General features: G+C 36.1%; 1 protein-coding gene across 3 annotated transcripts; it reads right to left on the bottom strand.

Moving 5' to 3' along the window:
- Positions 1-770: 770 nt before the first annotated feature.
- On the bottom strand, positions 771-16,723 carry LOC113734805 (protein SEMI-ROLLED LEAF 2). Of its 3 annotated transcripts, none has more exons than XM_027261518.2 (21): positions 16,601-16,723; positions 16,325-16,459; positions 15,701-15,880; positions 15,336-15,410; positions 14,658-14,760; positions 12,873-12,987; positions 12,125-12,253; positions 10,923-10,970; positions 10,575-10,780; positions 10,296-10,492; positions 9,889-10,181; positions 8,983-9,132; positions 8,550-8,900; positions 8,236-8,385; positions 6,673-6,748; positions 5,709-5,836; positions 5,348-5,548; positions 3,313-3,453; positions 3,111-3,239; positions 1,591-1,797; positions 771-1,256 (listed from the first exon to the last, which is right to left on the bottom strand). In XM_027261518.2, coding segments are annotated over exons 5-21 (2,679 nt in total). In that variant the 5' UTR covers positions 14,660-14,760; positions 15,336-15,410; positions 15,701-15,880; positions 16,325-16,459; positions 16,601-16,723; the 3' UTR covers positions 771-1,100. The 3 variants fall into 3 exon arrangements, with proteins under 3 accessions (XP_027117319.2, XP_027117318.2, XP_071938511.1); XM_027261517.2 differs by having other exon boundaries at positions 14,645-14,760; XM_072082410.1 differs by lacking the exons at positions 14,658-14,760; positions 15,701-15,880; positions 16,325-16,459; positions 16,601-16,723.
- Between the last annotated feature and the right edge of the window lie 275 nt (positions 16,724-16,998).

The raw sequence follows: 16,998 nt of genomic DNA on the forward strand, positions 1-16,998 counted from the left end.
GCCGATGACGTGTATGTTAAGAATATTTGTTGAAGAAGCTAAGACAGTGCCATATGGAGAAAATTAATGCAGACAGTCCATGCACTTCGTAATTTTACATTTTGCCAAAATTTGTGGCTTCGTCTTACCTAAAAAGAGAACTCATTTCACTGATATCTAGTCTTTCTTCAATTTTTTTTGCCAAGCTGTTAGAATTTTCATATTTCAAATTTGAACCATAATTTTTTTTTTTTTTTTTTGCATTGTATTCCCTTGGGGAATATTATAAAGACTATTTTAGAACATTTAGAGTCATTTTAGAAAAGTTTTGGAGAATGAATGCCGTGAAATAGATTGAATCAAGTGTTATTTCAATTTAAATGTTTTTTTTTCAAGGCATCAACTTCAATCTGTGATACATGAAAAGGGTTATAGAAGAGATTTCCCATCCTCAACAGCTAACACTTCATCATCAAAATGATAGGATGTATTCAAACCATATTATGCATAATCTAAAGGAAACAAAATAAGAAAAGAAAATTTGAAAAGAGAATCAAACTCACGAATACTCGAATCGAGTTCAACTTGGTAAAAGCTCGTTGGAGTTTGATTCACCAATTAATCAAACTAAATTTGCACGATATTTTATGTTTGATAACATTCAAATTCAACAAAAAATTCGTTCAAACTCAATTCGACAAGTTGCTGTAATGCTAAAAACAAAAGGAAATAAAACGTCATTAAACTCTCAGAAAAACCCTAAAGAGAAAAGGAAAAATTGAACAAAAGTATTTTGTTGAATAGAAAATCAAATAATCATATTCATTAAATACCTCCATAGGCTACATTACATAAATTAGAATAATGTTCCGGATGTACACATGCTATAGTTTGACACTCAAACTTAGAACAAACAATTGCTTCCGCGCTTACATTCCCTCACAGGTAATTTAATTCTCTCATTTTTAACATAATTGCCACAATGGAGAAACCTATATTTCTTACAAAAGAAAATCAATACGCCACCTAAAATTCGTATAAAGAATGAAATCAATATATATAATACCCTGCAACAATTTTGCATGTTGTAACAGGTAAATTTACAAGAGATTGTATGAACTCTAGCATCCAGCTGCTTTCAAAAATTTGTCATATGGGCTTGAAGGTGGAAGTCTAAAGGACTGTTCTTGTACACACTCCTGTGCACATGGAAGCTGAATCCGACTTTGAATTAGTTGACTGTTTGTGGATTTTATGTCTCCTGATAGATCCAATACCTACATGAAGTGATCAGAAGCCTCAACAATCAGCAACAGAAATCTTGACTCACAAACTAGAGCCGTCGAGATATTGGTCAATATCCTGTATGTGAGATTTAATAAACCTTCAAATTGGCAACCGTTCAGCTGGATAATTTATGAGTAATCAGTTGCCTTCATAGGAACAGGAGGAATGTAGTAGGTTAAGTCTTGGGTTTAGGTTATCTAAGAAATGTACAAATCCTCACCCCACCCACCCTGATCAAAGGCAAAAAAACCCATGACAGTAAATGCATAATTGATGTACAAAGGCAAAACATGTGCACAGAGAGAGAGAGGAAGGGAGTTTCACCTTGTTTGATAAAACAGGCCCCTTATTTTCGTTTTCACATGCACTAAGTATAGCCTTTGCTTCTTGTTGCACCTTGAAACTCTGAAGGGCCAGCATCTTTTGTTGTTTACCATTTACAAGGGCCTCGCATTGACTCTTTACTTGATCATAAGGTATTGGAGTAGAAGAAACTGGCAGGCTTGCAACATGGCGAGCTGTTTCCAAGACCTGCTCATGGTACAAAATAATCATTGTGCAGTAGTATGCAAGCTTGTGTCATAGCATGGTAGTACATAAACAATGAATTGGTTTATGAAGGCAAATTAATCTTCTTTTCTCCTCCATAAGAACTGATTCAACTGTTGACAGAGACTTCATTGATGGTGCAATAGGCCACAAATGATCTATTGGAATATGACAGTAGCATGACTAGAAACATATATCTGAAGGTAGTTCAAGAAAGCTGAATTGCAAATGTTGCAGAACTCTTTAGTAGTTCAAGAGTTCGTGGAAAACATCAGTTTGGGCACCAAAGAGAGTGGAAAGCTGTAGAATAGATGAACCAATATCTCCCGTAGTGAACTTCTTCCATTAGGAAATAATTTGATCCTTCATTTGACCGCTATTGTGGTAATCTGCTAGGAACTATTTGCTTTAGATCTTATCAAGTCATGTTTGGACCGCAAAAATGTTATAATTTAGATAGTATGATCCAAGTATTAAGTGAACTTGAATTTTTTATCATACCATCAAGCATTATGAATAACAGACAAAAGAAAGGATCAATTACCAACAAGAAGGAAAAATTCAGTTCTTTCCTATGGATCTCTCTGTAATGCTTCCTCAGGTTCCTAACTGATTTTACCCAGAAGTGGGCATTATCATTCAGAAATTAACAAATGCAAGCAAAGAAAAACTTAGTAACACCAAGAGCCCAGATTGATGTAAACATTTCCTAGGAAAAAAGACATTATCTTCAACTTTAAATTTAGACTCAGAACCACTTGGTACCATTGTGCTTCTGAGCAAAGTAGAGAATACCAGTTTCAATGATACTACTGTAAAAGTAATTGATGCCAATGCAACTCTTCTTGAGAATTTGGATGTTATGATTTTCGTTTGTGTGATGCCAAAGTTGGTCCACAAGAAAAAGTTCTTATGCTCATGCATATTCTAATACTGATGATTCTGCCTTGCTAATAACAGTCTTGGTTTAGTAGAAGCATCTGTTTTAGGGAAACAGAGTGAGGGGTGTCGGAAGAACCATGATGTGTAACTTGCTCAAGATCTAAACAAGGTGTAGTAGACATAATATGTTTCCACATTCTTTCTTGAACCATTTTAGTTTTCAATCTGCTTTTTAACTTTCTGAATTTACCCAACTAGGTTATGAATTTGAAGAACATCGACCGTTATCTTATTTAATGGAAATATTACAAAATTTTGCCATCAACTACAGAAATACTAACAATACCTTCAAACGACAAAGTTATGTGTGAAACTAAGAAGAAGTGATTATGAAGTAAAAAGCAATTACTTACAGATTCCAAGAGCTGGTTGACGCTAAGAATGTCAAGCGAATTGACAGACAGAGATGTCTTACGCCCAGATAGACTTCCACTTGCATCAGGAAAAGATTCTTCATCGGCTAACCCAGCTGGTGCCATGATCTGAGAGCAAAAAAGTTCACTTAAACTGAGTAAAACACCAGGCTAACCAATGCCTAATTATTTTTGAACTAACCTCATTAAATGTCTGAAAATCCATTTCTGCAAGTGGAGAAGAAGGGCATGGTGTCTCCATGAACAATGGAGCTCCCAACGGGTACGCATCATCTGGTGAAAATCCTTCTTGAAGTTGGCTTTTTATGTTTGACAACTCAGCCTAGAAGTAGACAGATGAGAAGTTTGAAGCAGAACGATCAAAATTATTTTCCTTAATACCCAAAAAAAAGAAAAAAAAAAAGGGACCAGTAATATAAAGACTTTCAACCTAAACTTGCTACTTTTATGCCTAAAGGTTCTCAAAGTAGTATATTTGCTAGTTTGCGGAAGTAGAAAGGTCAAGAAATAATTCCACAGGAATACAAACTTATCTAAAAGCTTAAGCAATTACTGTATTCATCACAATTTGTTTTCCTTTGACCTCGCATAACCCTTTTACTTGAAAGTATAATATAACTTGAGATAATTATGTGGAACAGAAATGTATAGCAGCATGATTTAACCTTCAATACTCCATCATTTTAAAAGGTGCATTGATTGGAAAGTTGCAGGTAAATCAAGTTTTAATTGACTTCAGCATGAAGAAGCAAGGGGTCAACCAATGAATAAATAAGACGAAAACTTTGATGTTATCTTAAGAAACTTTGCCAAAAGGGCAAAAAAGGCGTGAATTTGAGAGCAATATGTTTTAGAATTAAGTTTAGATACACTTCAAATTTACCTAGATTCTCTTTGATGGTCAGACACATGAGAGGGTGACAACTTGAACCAATGATAGTTTTCTACTTTAGTTTGTAATGATTATACAACTCATGAATCACACAACAAATTAGTAGTACCACAGACTGGCCAACATAGAGTGAAATTTCTTAAAGAAGCCCACTCATGTGCTTAATGAAAAAACGTCCGGAAATAACTAATTGCGTTTTGAGAGCAGGAATGTGATGAGTAGTAGTAATTTAGATTACTCATTTGAGTTCAAGTCATTATTATGTTAATATCGAGACAAATTTAGCTTAGGGCTGAGCTATCTAGCCTAGTAAGGTTCAGCCCATGGTGAACAATGAGAATATATATCCAAAGATTTCTATAGCGAGGTAAAGTTTCCTGTTATCCATGTCTACCCAACTAAAATTAAGTCAGAAGCAAAAGCAGAAGCTTCCTCCAGAAAAAATTGCACAACTATCAGTTAAACTTTATGCACATCTAGAAAATAAATTCTCTCCACAAATTTATTGTCAGTTTGGAGATTGACTTTATTTAATTGACACACCCCATTCCATTCTCTTCTGGACATAATGCATTATTGGTAAATCTAGGTATGAACACTAAGGATTAAATAACTGTAGCAGTTAGCTTGTCTGCTTCTAGTTGTTTCTATCTGCTCTATCTTCTTCTTTTTCCCTCATAAAGAACTTAAAAGGGAAGATGGAAAACTAAAGAGCACTAATAGAGTACTGAAAAGATATTTTAGGTAGATTGGCTGCCGCTGAAATTTTTTCTTTCTACTTTTTCTTTTTCTTTTTTTTTTAAGAACAACAATAATATGCTGTAAAATGATTAGTAACTAGAGTCATTTGAAACAAGCTCCTGCAACCACATTGGAAAAGTTTAATCTAGACTGTAGTTCCACATTTTTAGTCCTAATCTGATAACCTAATCGTGTCCATTACTTCTGCATCAAACATGTTAAAGTCTGCAAATCCATAAATAAGGTATCACCATATCATGACACTAGAAAAATGTTGTGTCTTCCACTTTAAGACCTTGCACTCAATGGATTGTTATCAATGACTTATTTAGTAAGCTGCATGGGGCCTACTACACCTCAATTCCTGTATAGATGTCTCCAGAAAAGAAAATTCAAACCCAATATCAAATAAATGATACCTAAGCCAATTGGAGTAAATAGCAGCAGGATAATGATAACTTTGACTGCTAAACTACACGCAAGCAGCATATTCGTGGATATACATTAATACTTGGGCATCCTACATAAAATGGTAAACAAACAGAAAGTACACAATGTGAGGAAGTAAAATTATGTAAATTACCTCTGACAATCTTCCATACTTGGTCATGAAGTGAGATATAACAAGTTCTTTTAAATGCTGGTCATTCGACTCAATTTTTGAAAGAGACTTCAGAGCAGCAACTTCATCATCCTGTGATCCGTATCCTTTAGTTTCATTAATGACTGTTGTGGACAAAGCCTGTAATCTCATATCTTCAACTAATTTAAGGTATGGATCAACCTGTCAGCAAGATATTTTTATAAGTCCCATCATTAATTTAAAAAGAATATATATAAGCAGAAAAGATTTTCCGACTTTATATTTGAGTCCATATCAGAGTAAATGATCAATCTACTCGGACAAAAGTAAATTATTCCTCTGTAAGTTTTTTACTACTTACTGTTTCATCAGTCAATGATGACTTAATAACAGGAATTATCTCAGGAAGATTGCCTGCCCTGGCCAAAAATATAAGCATGTATGAAGCCAGAGTAAAGAGAGACCTCCTCTGAGACGGTTGAAGACCACCTTCAACATGCAGGCAAGGAATTAGAATGAGAGAGACCACCATCTGATCAATAATAAATGGACTCAAGAGACATTTACAAGGAGCAGCAATAACTCGTTATAATTCCTTATCTTGGTCAGTCCAATCTTTCCTGACTGATACTAGAGTTTAACTCCTCACCTAGTGCAAGCTGGTGATATCAAGAACATTGAAATCCAACATGTGCATGTAACCTTATGTGAAATTTATCAAAGATCCAGCTACTATTCAATTCCACTTAACATTTTCAGGCTAAATGTTCCTTCCATTATGTAGGATGCAAAAACATTAAGTCGTATATCTGCTATTATGGGTGTGCATCATTGATTCTGTGCCAGAGAGAAGGTTTAATTCTGAGGACTCTAGTGCAACCAGACAATGAGCTGCAGCACAACCTACATATCTGCCAACCACTGGCTTGGATTTGCCAAATACGTCTTTAGTTCTATCATGATCATTAACCATATGAAATTTTGACATCTACTGTGTGTCATAAGCTGTGATATTCTTCTCTCTTCATGTTTCAGGAGGGCTCCAGTCTCATAGGATTATATCACTATATCTAGTCCGTTTTCACTGACCAGTGCTATAATTATGAGAATAAGACATATACCTCATTCAGAGATTTGGAGCATTACGAATGATCATTGACATCAAGCAGAACCCAAAAACCAAGAAAAGTTATATACATCACGAGGAAATGCCATCAACGAACACATGCATGAAGAGGACCACTCTCACAAGATAAATGAAAATACTGCATGATTTGCCTATTGAATATTCATGAAAGAATAAGAAGGAAATCAAATCAACCAACCATCACTATTAAGAGAGATACTCCTCAGAGAAAAACCCAGCTGGAAACATCGGACCAGGGCCATGTGACTGGAATTCTGTATTTGTACAAAATGATAATTAAAACCAGAGATAACAACTGTGTAGACAAAACAATCAGAAAAATAGGAGACTGGGACTATCTTTGAATTGAAAAAATGGCAAAAAATTAGGTGGATCTGGTAATATGATGTACTTCATGAGAACTTTTAAAAATTCTGTAAGCAAAATATGCAAATTGTAATTACAGATGATACTAGGCTTCAGTTATCAAATATTAGATAGATTTATCTTTTATTTCTTCCAAAGTATGAAAAAAATATCCAGAAAAGTAGATGCAAAAATGTAGAGCAGGGCAGGAATGACACTACTTTTGAAGCCAAGGCAAGAGAAGGTAACATGTTGTACGTGATAAAAGACACAGTTATTCTCCCGCCCTTGTATCAGTTAATAGGATAGTTAGCTTGGTTAATGCACTACATATGCAGTTGTAATGTAATGCAAAGACTTGTCATGTTCAACCAATTTTCCCCAATCAACAAGTCAAGGCAAATTTGCAGGACTAAATCCAGACATAGTACATACCCGTTAACACAAAGGTGAAACCATGTATTTGAAGTTCTCCAATAGACCAACTTTCAGACGGTTACATTAAGGGTCCATTTGGAATGGGAAGCTTATGGGGGTTTTTTACTAGACTTTATTGTAGAAGTAGTTTTTAAAAAACTATTAGAATGTGCATTTTATTCTGGGTGTTTTTTGAATTGCCTTTTTGAGCTGCTCGACAACCTCCCCTCCTCCACCTCCACATCTCCTGCATCCACCATTGTTGCCCCCTCCCACCACCAGCCCTGCCCTACCCTCCCCTCCTCATCCCCCCCCCCAACAAAACCTCTGTCCCCTTCATCCCACCACCACCGCTGCTCCTTCCTCCTCTCCCTCTCTCACTTCTCTTTTCTCCCCACACCACAGCTTCCCACCTTCATCCCCTCTAAGACTCCTCCTCCCCCTTCCTCCTCTCCCTCTCCCCTCCACCCTGGACCATATTTGCTCGCAATCAAGATGTGGTCAGAGGTGGTGGAGGGGGAAGAAAAAGAGGGGAGAGGGAGAGAGAGGAGGAATGCAGTCAGGGGGGGTGGTGGAAGGGAGGAGTGAAGGGGACAGTGTTGATTGGGAGTGGTGGTGGGGGGAGTTGGAGGGTGGTGGGCAGTGGTGGTGGTGCAGGAGGGAAGGAAGAGATGATTATGTGGTGTTGGTGTGTTTTTAGTGAGGTTACTGTAGATTTTCTTAGTGGGGAAAAACTAGTTCTGGAAAAAACAATCAATCCAAATGCACTAAGTTTGTCTGGCATTGTTGACACAGGTGATACATAAGTCCAATTTGTCAATTTGTCAATAAAAAATTGACTGACCAATATATTTATGTATCATCTTTTTTCATGTTAATTCTGCAGCTTAACTAAAAAGACAGGTTACAGCTTCCAAGTGTAAATGTTACAAGTCGCCATGTGAAATTGTAATGGCTTAAAAAAATAGCATATGTTCACCTTTGATCGACTGAAGAGCAGACAAATAGCATATGTATGAGCCATTGCCTCGAAATTTGCAGGAATATTTTCTGCCGATGTTGCCTGAACCCAGATGGATGAAAGAAGAAGATTCACTTGGTGACTACGCAGCCGAAGGGAAGTAGGCCCCTAGATATTAACAAGTCAAAGAGACATTAGGATAAGCAGTAAGGTTTGTGAAATCAAAAAAGTCTTCAACAAAATTTATGTATGTGCTCACTCATATCTTAAAGTTTTGCAAAACATAAAATGGTGAATGGCATGACAATTAGAGGCAATAAGATGATTCATACTTCTTTCCCTGCTGGAACAACACCCTTGAAGCTGTGTAATTGGCCTTGTGACATACTTCTGACAGATTGATCTTCATAGGAATCTTCTTCCTCTCTCATTTCTCCATCTGAAAATTCAGATTTGGCATCATTTTCATCCAAAAGGGAAAAGCTTCTGAATTTCACCTTCCGTGACATCTTAGGAGACTGTTCTGAAAGAGTACGAGAGAGATTCCTGTCCAATATTGACCACATATTGCTAAGAGATGGCATAAGCACCGTTGAGAAGATATGGTGTGCCCCAGCTCGTGTTTCATGCTCTGAATGTGCCATTGCCAATAGCAAGGGATGAAAGAGAGTATCAGGAAATGCCTAAACAAGGAATTGGAAGCAGATGTTATCATCATATAGAAATTGAACAAGAAACATAGCATCTTAATCTTAATGGTTGTACCTTCTTATAATATGTTACATTAGGAACTGTAGAGACAATTTGTGCAGTTCGATGTACAGCATTGATTGTTGCTCTTGCAGCAACAAAACCAGTTGGAATGCTCTCCAGCACCACACCCATCATATCGAGGATGGGTCCAACATCTGCAACCTGTTATCAAGGATGGGTCCACAATTTCATGTTTGTCCAAATTATAATACGAATTAACTGCATGGACAATGAGGATAGCTTTCTAATAAAAGCATTCCACGAATTTGATAAGTTACTTCAACATGAGTAGATCAATAGAAGTCCATTAACTGCTTCCAAGGGCTGAAAGAAACCTAATAAATGCTAGGCTAAGAGTGTCTTTAAAAAGAATGTAAGGAAGGAAGCAGAAAACAGAAGCACGGAAGGCATGGTAACCAGACTTTTCGGTAAAGCAATTTGTGATGTCTTAATGTTCTTTGGACACGTGATTGCCTCTGCTCCATGTGATAACTGAAGCGGTCTATATTTTGCATTATGGGACTAAAACACATAACTGAAGCTCGGGCCCAAATATTACAAGTCACAGGGTCAGCTAGCTGAAGAAGCACCCATGGAAGTATGCCTCACAACAAGAAGAGAGGCATTTCCAATTCTTCACTATTATCTTGCTGACTCCAAATACAATATATCAAAGGATTCCTTGGCTATCAAAGGATTCCTTGGCCCAAAAGGAGGAAAAAAGAAATGTCAGGTTAAAAGTACATGTACCAGCATGCAGGGTCAATGGATGAATAACAACTGTAAAAAGAGAAGCTAGAAGTACGCAGATCGAGTTGCAGTAGAACAAATAAATGTCTAGTCAACCCTACTATGATCTATGCAGGAAAGACAATTTGTGAACCAAAAGAACTGCATTAAATCTTAGTCAAGACAAACCTTGTCTGCAAGCTGTGAAATGCACTTTTCCAAAGCAACCTGAAGCTCGTTATTCAATTTATCAGAAGCATCTTGAGGACTTGAAGCTTCAGACGAATATAGTAGGCATTTGCGCAGATGTTTAACCAGCTCACTTATTGCACCAACAATTGCAACTGATGCCTGCTGCTTTGCATTTCTTGCAAGTTGTGTTGTAACATCAATGATGTTTATCTGCATATCACGCCGTTTGGCAACATTCTTATGATCCAAGTGCTTAACCACGATAGATAATAATAGATGGGAGCTTTCACCTGGTTCAGAGACAGTTGAGAGTAAATAAAAATGAGAAACTATTACAAAAGAAACCAAGAAATGACAATGTCCAGTAGGATGCATAAAGAGTAAAGAAAGGTAGCATATTCTACCTGACTCCTCCAATAATGACTGCAAATAGGCCAACACTGAACCTGCAAGTCCTTTGTCTGGTGACCAATAATTTTCAGAGTCAAAACGATGGAAAAGAGGTTCAAGTACACGTCGTACAGTTGTTACTTCCCTTGCAGATTGGGCTATATTCCATAGACAAACTCTGGACCAGTAAGAGGGGTTCTTGGTTGCCTCCCTGTTTAAAAAATATTAAACGTAGATAAGAATGAACCGCAAGTGCATAAAAGCTACACATTCTAGATGTTCTATCATCTTACAGTGTGGCCATTTCCATTTTGGAACTTGTGATATCTGGTAAAGAAGAAACTTTCTGGCTGATGTCAGGAAAAGAAGAGTCATGTTTATCCACTTTGAGCAATCCTTGGACCCATTGTTCTGAGAGGTTGGAATTTTTCTTCTCTACTTCACAATTTTCTAAATGGGTTGGAAGTTCCATGTAGTTCTCCAAAGTCACTGTTATAATCTATATCAGATAAAATAGTTCAACATTAAGTTAGAAAAAACCAACACTTGCAAGAACATGTCATGGATTGCCTAAAATCCAGTAGAAGAGAAAACTCCATCAAATTACGAGGTAGAGTGTAGGACTGAGAAGAGTCTCTTACATGGTCAAAGTCCATCGAGATATGGGAGTTCTTCCCCATAAAGTGCACCTAGACAATGAAAACGTAGAAAGAAAGATAATTATAACGTGCAAGAAAGAAATTGACTGCAATGGTGCCAACTAAGAAAAATGGCCTACCATAAAGAGTTGCAGAGAAAACATTTTAGCATTACATCTTGAGAAGATTTCTAGATATTAAAGTTGAGCATAAGCATAACTCTATCTTTGATGTGAAACTTCATCATAATTATCTCTTCTTCTCATGCTGGATACCAAATTCATTTAATCCACTTACAAAACCCAAAATTCAAACCTCCAATTTCTGTACAATTCAGTAGTACACTCCAACCCTCCCAAATTCCTGTTTTTCACTCCTTTCCTCACCTCTTCTCCTCCTGGATGCAACAGATATGAGCGAGGGAACAGCAGCCACAAATTAGACTCATTAATTGATCACTTAGTTGCACCACAAAAAAAGATGAACGTATTTTATTCTACTCCCTTTTCTGTTTCTCTTTCCAGTGACTTCCCCACTTAATCCTCCAAATTTCTCCTTAAACTCAGATTGATTTTCTACATATTGTTTGGGGGGCACTAGGGATGAATACCTAGACGCACCTCAGGTATTTAATGGTGCGCTAATGATCCCTACTTCCTTCCCCAGTGTGCCTCATGGCGTTTTCCACAGCCCCTGTAATATTTCCTTTAAACACTCGGCAACCATGCAGGCATATAGAAAATGGAGTTTGTCACTGACGTTAATTCTCATGAAATTGCAATTAAATAAGGCCTCATTTGTAGGAAATGTTCAACATCTAAAATAACAGGTTATCTGATAGAATTATTAATTACAGTCAACCCCCCCCCCTCCCCCAAAGACAAGCTACAGCATAAGCTGATAGTTAACATACAGAAATTAGAAATACCGATATCTTCCTTTCAGAAGTTAGGATATGACACCAATATGAGAAACCCCTCTAGTGTACTATTGATATTAGATTTAATTTTGCTCCAGTTTAGCAGATTCAAGGAAAATATAAAAATAAGTACGATGAAGGATGCTTCTTTTCTATCAGCACCACACCCACCACGAATCTCCCCAACAAGGGAAAAACAAGAAAACCACATCCACCTCATACTCAGGCAGGCATGTTTGTACATGTACAAAAAATTCAAGGTAGTAAAGGGAAAAAGCAAGTCTACCAAGACAGCCAAAACTTGCATCCCTGCAGACCTCAAGCACAGTGCTCTGTCATCATCTCCAACTTCTCGAGCTAATTGACACAATTTCGGTATGAGGCCCTCCAAGTTGAACATATATGTGCCATCCAACTGCATCAATCAGAAAAGAGGTCAAATCTTCTTAATTTGAAATGACAACTGAATGTATAACATGAATATGAGGTTATTTAGGTCCCCTATAGACAGTACTATACGTTGGTTACCTAATCTTTCTATAGAATATACAACCAAAGAGTGCATTGTGAAAACCATTGACAACAAAACTTCTCTGTAAATTACACTCTGGTTTTGAATTTGTTCATGATTCGATTTCTTAAAGCAATTAACTTATAGCCTACTTCAGGTTCATTGCCTATGCGTTAATCATTTACTTATCTAAGGGTGCATTTGATAAAAAACTGAAGTATGAAAACTGAAGTCTGAAATCTGAAATCTGAAATCTGAAGTCTGAATCCATTAAGTTATTAAATTGTTAAGTATTAAATCTACTACATTTGAATGCATATCACATTCAGTGATAAATGAATAACTTATCACTTAATTTTGGGAGCACGTTTTGCCTAGGAAATTCAGTGCCACTTAATTAATTCAAATGTTCAATTTTGGTTACCAAACGGTTTGAATATGTTAAAATCTGAATCCATTAAGTTTAAATGCTGAACTGGGTCATCAAACAGGGCCTAATTGATCAACTTGATGTTCAACTTACCTGGCCATTGATAAAGTCAACTAGTGTATTGCAACCTAGAATCTGCAATTCATCATACTGTGGTAGATCTAAAAGGGTGCGAACCATCCCAAGCAAACTACTAGCAAAAAGTGGCCTGAAAAAGATCCCAATCCTGATTAAGATTAAAACTTTGTGGAAGGAGCTGAAGAAAGTGTAATTCTTTTTTAATTATGGACAAGATGACATGCAGCTTTTAAGTTAAATGACAAAACTATCTTAATAAGGCAGCAACTTCTGGAGATAACGCGACAGTAACTTAAGCATATCATTTCGCCAAATGATGATACCTTAGAAATTTTCATGCCTTTGAAGAACCATGATCTGAGTAAATAGCAACAAGCTTGAGGATCTTATTAAAATAGGAAGAAATATTGACATACTAGCAAAGCAAAACAGTTACAAAATCTAAATAGATAGTTATATGGATCATTCTGCACTTGGCTAATTAAAAGCAAGAACTTAACAAGATAGGTAAATGGTTGTGCCACAAAGATTTGAGCTTTCTCAACAACTTCCGGTTACACCCACAAGGCTACTTTTGCTTCTTTGTTGTGGAAAGCTATGTTACGTGCATGATTGCACCCTACATAGGTCGACAACTTAAAGTTTGAGTCATCCCAAGCACCAAGGTTTGATTTATATGTAACTTTTAAAAAAGTAAACTGCAGAAGAAAAGGAAAGGATTAAATTAATCTTGGCATCCGCAGACCATACCCAGTACAACTTCGAAAGCAACTAACGGATGGACTAGTAGACATCAGAATACTAAATGCAAGTCCTTCCCTTGCCACGATCAACAGACTACCCTATGCTAAGAAAAAACAGCCCCATTTTCCCGTACACTTTTTGTTAGCCAAAAACCTTCTTCAGCAAGAATCGTTGTCAAAAATCACACACAGATCAACAGACTACCCTATACTAAAAAAAAACAGCCCCATTTTCCCGTACACTTTTTGTTAGCCAAAAACCTTCTTCAGCAAGAATCGTTGTCAAAATCACACACAGCTTATAGAAACTATTTTTGTTTGCCACCGTGTCTTACTCCAACCTTCATTCCCCAAACCCTCCCTGCCTTTCAAAAAAAAATTTATCCACAATCCAAACACCAGCCTCCATTTCTTCTCTTGCTTGTTGGTGGGGATGAGTGGAGATTTAGCGCTCCACATGTATCTTAATTTCTATGTATCTTTTCTTTAACATTTGAATTCCCTGAAAGTCATATCAAGTAATATATCTTTTATGATGGGATATTATACTTTATAGCTCTTTCAAATATAGATAAAGCACGAAGAGTGCAATCCTGTATATGACAAGGTAGTGTGTACTATGCTCTCAAAGAAAATTTTCCTTCTTTTGGATTGAAAAGATTTTAAAAACGTCAACACTGCTTTAAAGCTCTTGCAGGATACCCAGTACAAGACAAGATGCTTTCTCATTGCATTGTTGTATTTGCTGGCCTTCGTGTAACACTTGACGCTTAAACTCTGCATATCGATCTTTAACAAGAAAGAAAGAAAATTTAAAATAAAAATGAAGCAAGGTTACAGCAACCTGACCAAAAATCAATTAATGAGAACTAAAAACAAGTTCCAAATGGGAGTTGTAGATCCACTGGCAAACATTCTTATTCATTAGAGAGAGACACAGAGAGACATAGAGATTTTGGCAAAAAATTACATAGGAACAGTTTGGAGAATAAAATTTTAGTTCTTGCTCAATACTGCCAAAGTATTGCTCAAATGAAAACTTACATCTGTTCCTTACATGAGGATAGCAGCTTCCGATAAATTCGTAAAACAACTTTTACAGAGCCAAAGTGCTCATTTCGCAAATCCTTGTAAAACTTCTGTTCCAAGTACTCTGTTATCTGAATCAGACAAAATAAAAGCTAATGTAGAGTGACATAGAAGTTGTAGCTACTAATAGACCATCTGACATAGAAGTTGTAGCACTGGTGGAATGATGCAAGTTCACCATCATGAGGAATATTTTAACAAGAAGAAGCAGCCATGTTTGAGAAGAGGTATTATATAATTCCAGAAAGCAACTATAGTTTTTAGATAAAAGACAAATGCAGTGGAGTACATCACAAATTAATACACTGAAAACAAAGTGAAGCAACTCTGTTAAGTTCTATGAACAGGCACATTATGTTTGAAATGAGAACTGATACCAAGAAAGTTATGGTTGAGCAAGATGGACCAATAGAAATCCCACCATCAGAATGAACAAATCTGATCAAACTATTTTGATCAATCTGTAGGGGGTGAAAGTTCCACAGAACCAAATAAATGCAACAATGAAGGTCTACAAATATAGATTTTGTATATTATGTCAAACAGATATAATGTCAATGGTATAAACAATATTGATGCTTGTAAAACTCTATGTATATTTTGCATAGGTTTAGTAAACAAGAGCAAATAAATGAATAAGGCTTGCCTTAGGTATCCTCAAAGGATTTTTAGAAGCATACTCACAAAGCTTCCCAATCTTTCGGTCATTTGGCTCAGCATCCTGCCAAAGGAGCTTCAGAGATTAAAGGCAAATACAAGCAGACCACCAGTTAAATCAAATCGTCACCAGAAAATTAAAAAAAAATGTGTACCACCACAGTGGACTATATTTCGCATCATCATTTTTTTCTTTCCCTGTTTTAAGGTTGTTAAGTCTCACATTTTACAAGAACAGCGTCACATACCAAATCAACTAAGACTTCTTTGGCAGAACTAAGCATTATGAAAATTAGTACATTTGCTGACAGATATAAAATTGCCAGACTAAGATGGCAACTGCACAAAATTTACCTGTGATCGGGGGAAAATATCAGCAAGGAGCTTCTTGTATCGTTTAACAGGCTGTCTTGACCTTGCCCGCATTGAAGGACAAAAGAAGCAGAGATTACCACATGCTGGTACAACCTTTCTTGACATTACCCCCATTTTCTTGTCCTTTTGTTTAATATATTGCAATTTCAAGCCTCTCCTCTGCATAATATTAATCCAATTTACATCATAATTCACCCAAAAACTTCATTTCACAAATGTCCATCAAATATTCAATAATTCACAAAAGCTTCTCCAAGATATTGGGTATCCCCAAAAATTCCAAAAGAAAAGGGAAAAAAAACCAATTGAGACTATCAAGAACTCAATCTCTAAGAAATTGATTTTTTCTGAAAATTCAAAAATTTAAAATTTTGGATCACTAAAACTTTATAAACCAAAAAGTAAAATATCTTGGGAAAATAAAAAGACCAATCATTCAAGATATCCAAATTGATATCCAGAATACCCACATTAAAATGTGGGGAAAAAGGCAAGATTCAGGTGAAAATAAAAAACGCAGAATAAGAAAGAAAGAAAGGTTCAATTTACACAATTAAAACTGGCAAAAAATACGAAATTTAATAAGGATTAAAGGAAACCCACCAATTAAATAATCAAAAACTGTACTGTTCGATTCAATCTGGCTTCTGCAATGATCTTGATCTCGAGCAGCTAGTATAACGTCTTCAGAATTAGATGACTAGAAGGCCTTATTCCTTAAAAGCTTCAAATTTTTACCTGCATACAACGAGAATTGTCAGCTAATTAATATCAGAAAATAATGTAAATTCAATTAATTCATGATTTCAAGAAAAAAATTTATAGATTGCCCATTTAATTAATTTGAAATTTAAAGAAAAAAAGTTAGTTCAAATTTACCTCATAAACGTTAAGACTTTTGGGGAGGCAAAGAGGCTTGAAATTACCCCCCTCGTCGAGGTTTTCCTGTCTCCTCTTAAAATTATATATTTCAAAGCCAGAAATTAATTACCTCATTGATTAATTAAATTAATTGTAAATTTTCAAAAGGTCATAAACTCTGGAATATTTTATTGGGATAATTGCAGAAATCTCCCCTGAGATTTCTGACATTTACACTGACCTCCCCTGTAGTTTGAAAAATTATACTGACCTCCCCTAAGGTTACTACTCCTTTACAAATTCAGTCCAAACGATTAAAATATTGTTTTAGGGAGTGAAATTAAAATATTTTACCAAATTTGTCTTTTGTACTACATGTCCAATGAATGACAAAGTACTACAAATCAATTAACAAT

The sequence above is a fragment of the Coffea arabica genome, chromosome 3c, assembly GCF_036785885.1.
Source record: "Coffea arabica cultivar ET-39 chromosome 3c, Coffea Arabica ET-39 HiFi, whole genome shotgun sequence".
NCBI lineage: Eukaryota > Viridiplantae > Streptophyta > Magnoliopsida > Gentianales > Rubiaceae > Coffea > Coffea arabica.

Coding starts and splice junctions, on each gene's coding strand:
- LOC113734805 (XM_027261517.2), bottom strand. CDS start 15,835: ATGGGGGTAATGTCAAGAAAGGTTGTACCAGCATGTGGTAATCTCTGC. Junction 5,549..5,708: donor CATCATTGACTGATGAAACA/GTAAGTAGTAAA, acceptor TCTTGCTGACAG/GTTGATCCATACCTTAAATT. Junction 1,257..1,590: donor GGCCTGTTTTATCAAACAAG/GTGAAACTCCCT, acceptor CACTTCATGTAG/GTATTGGATCTATCAGGAGA.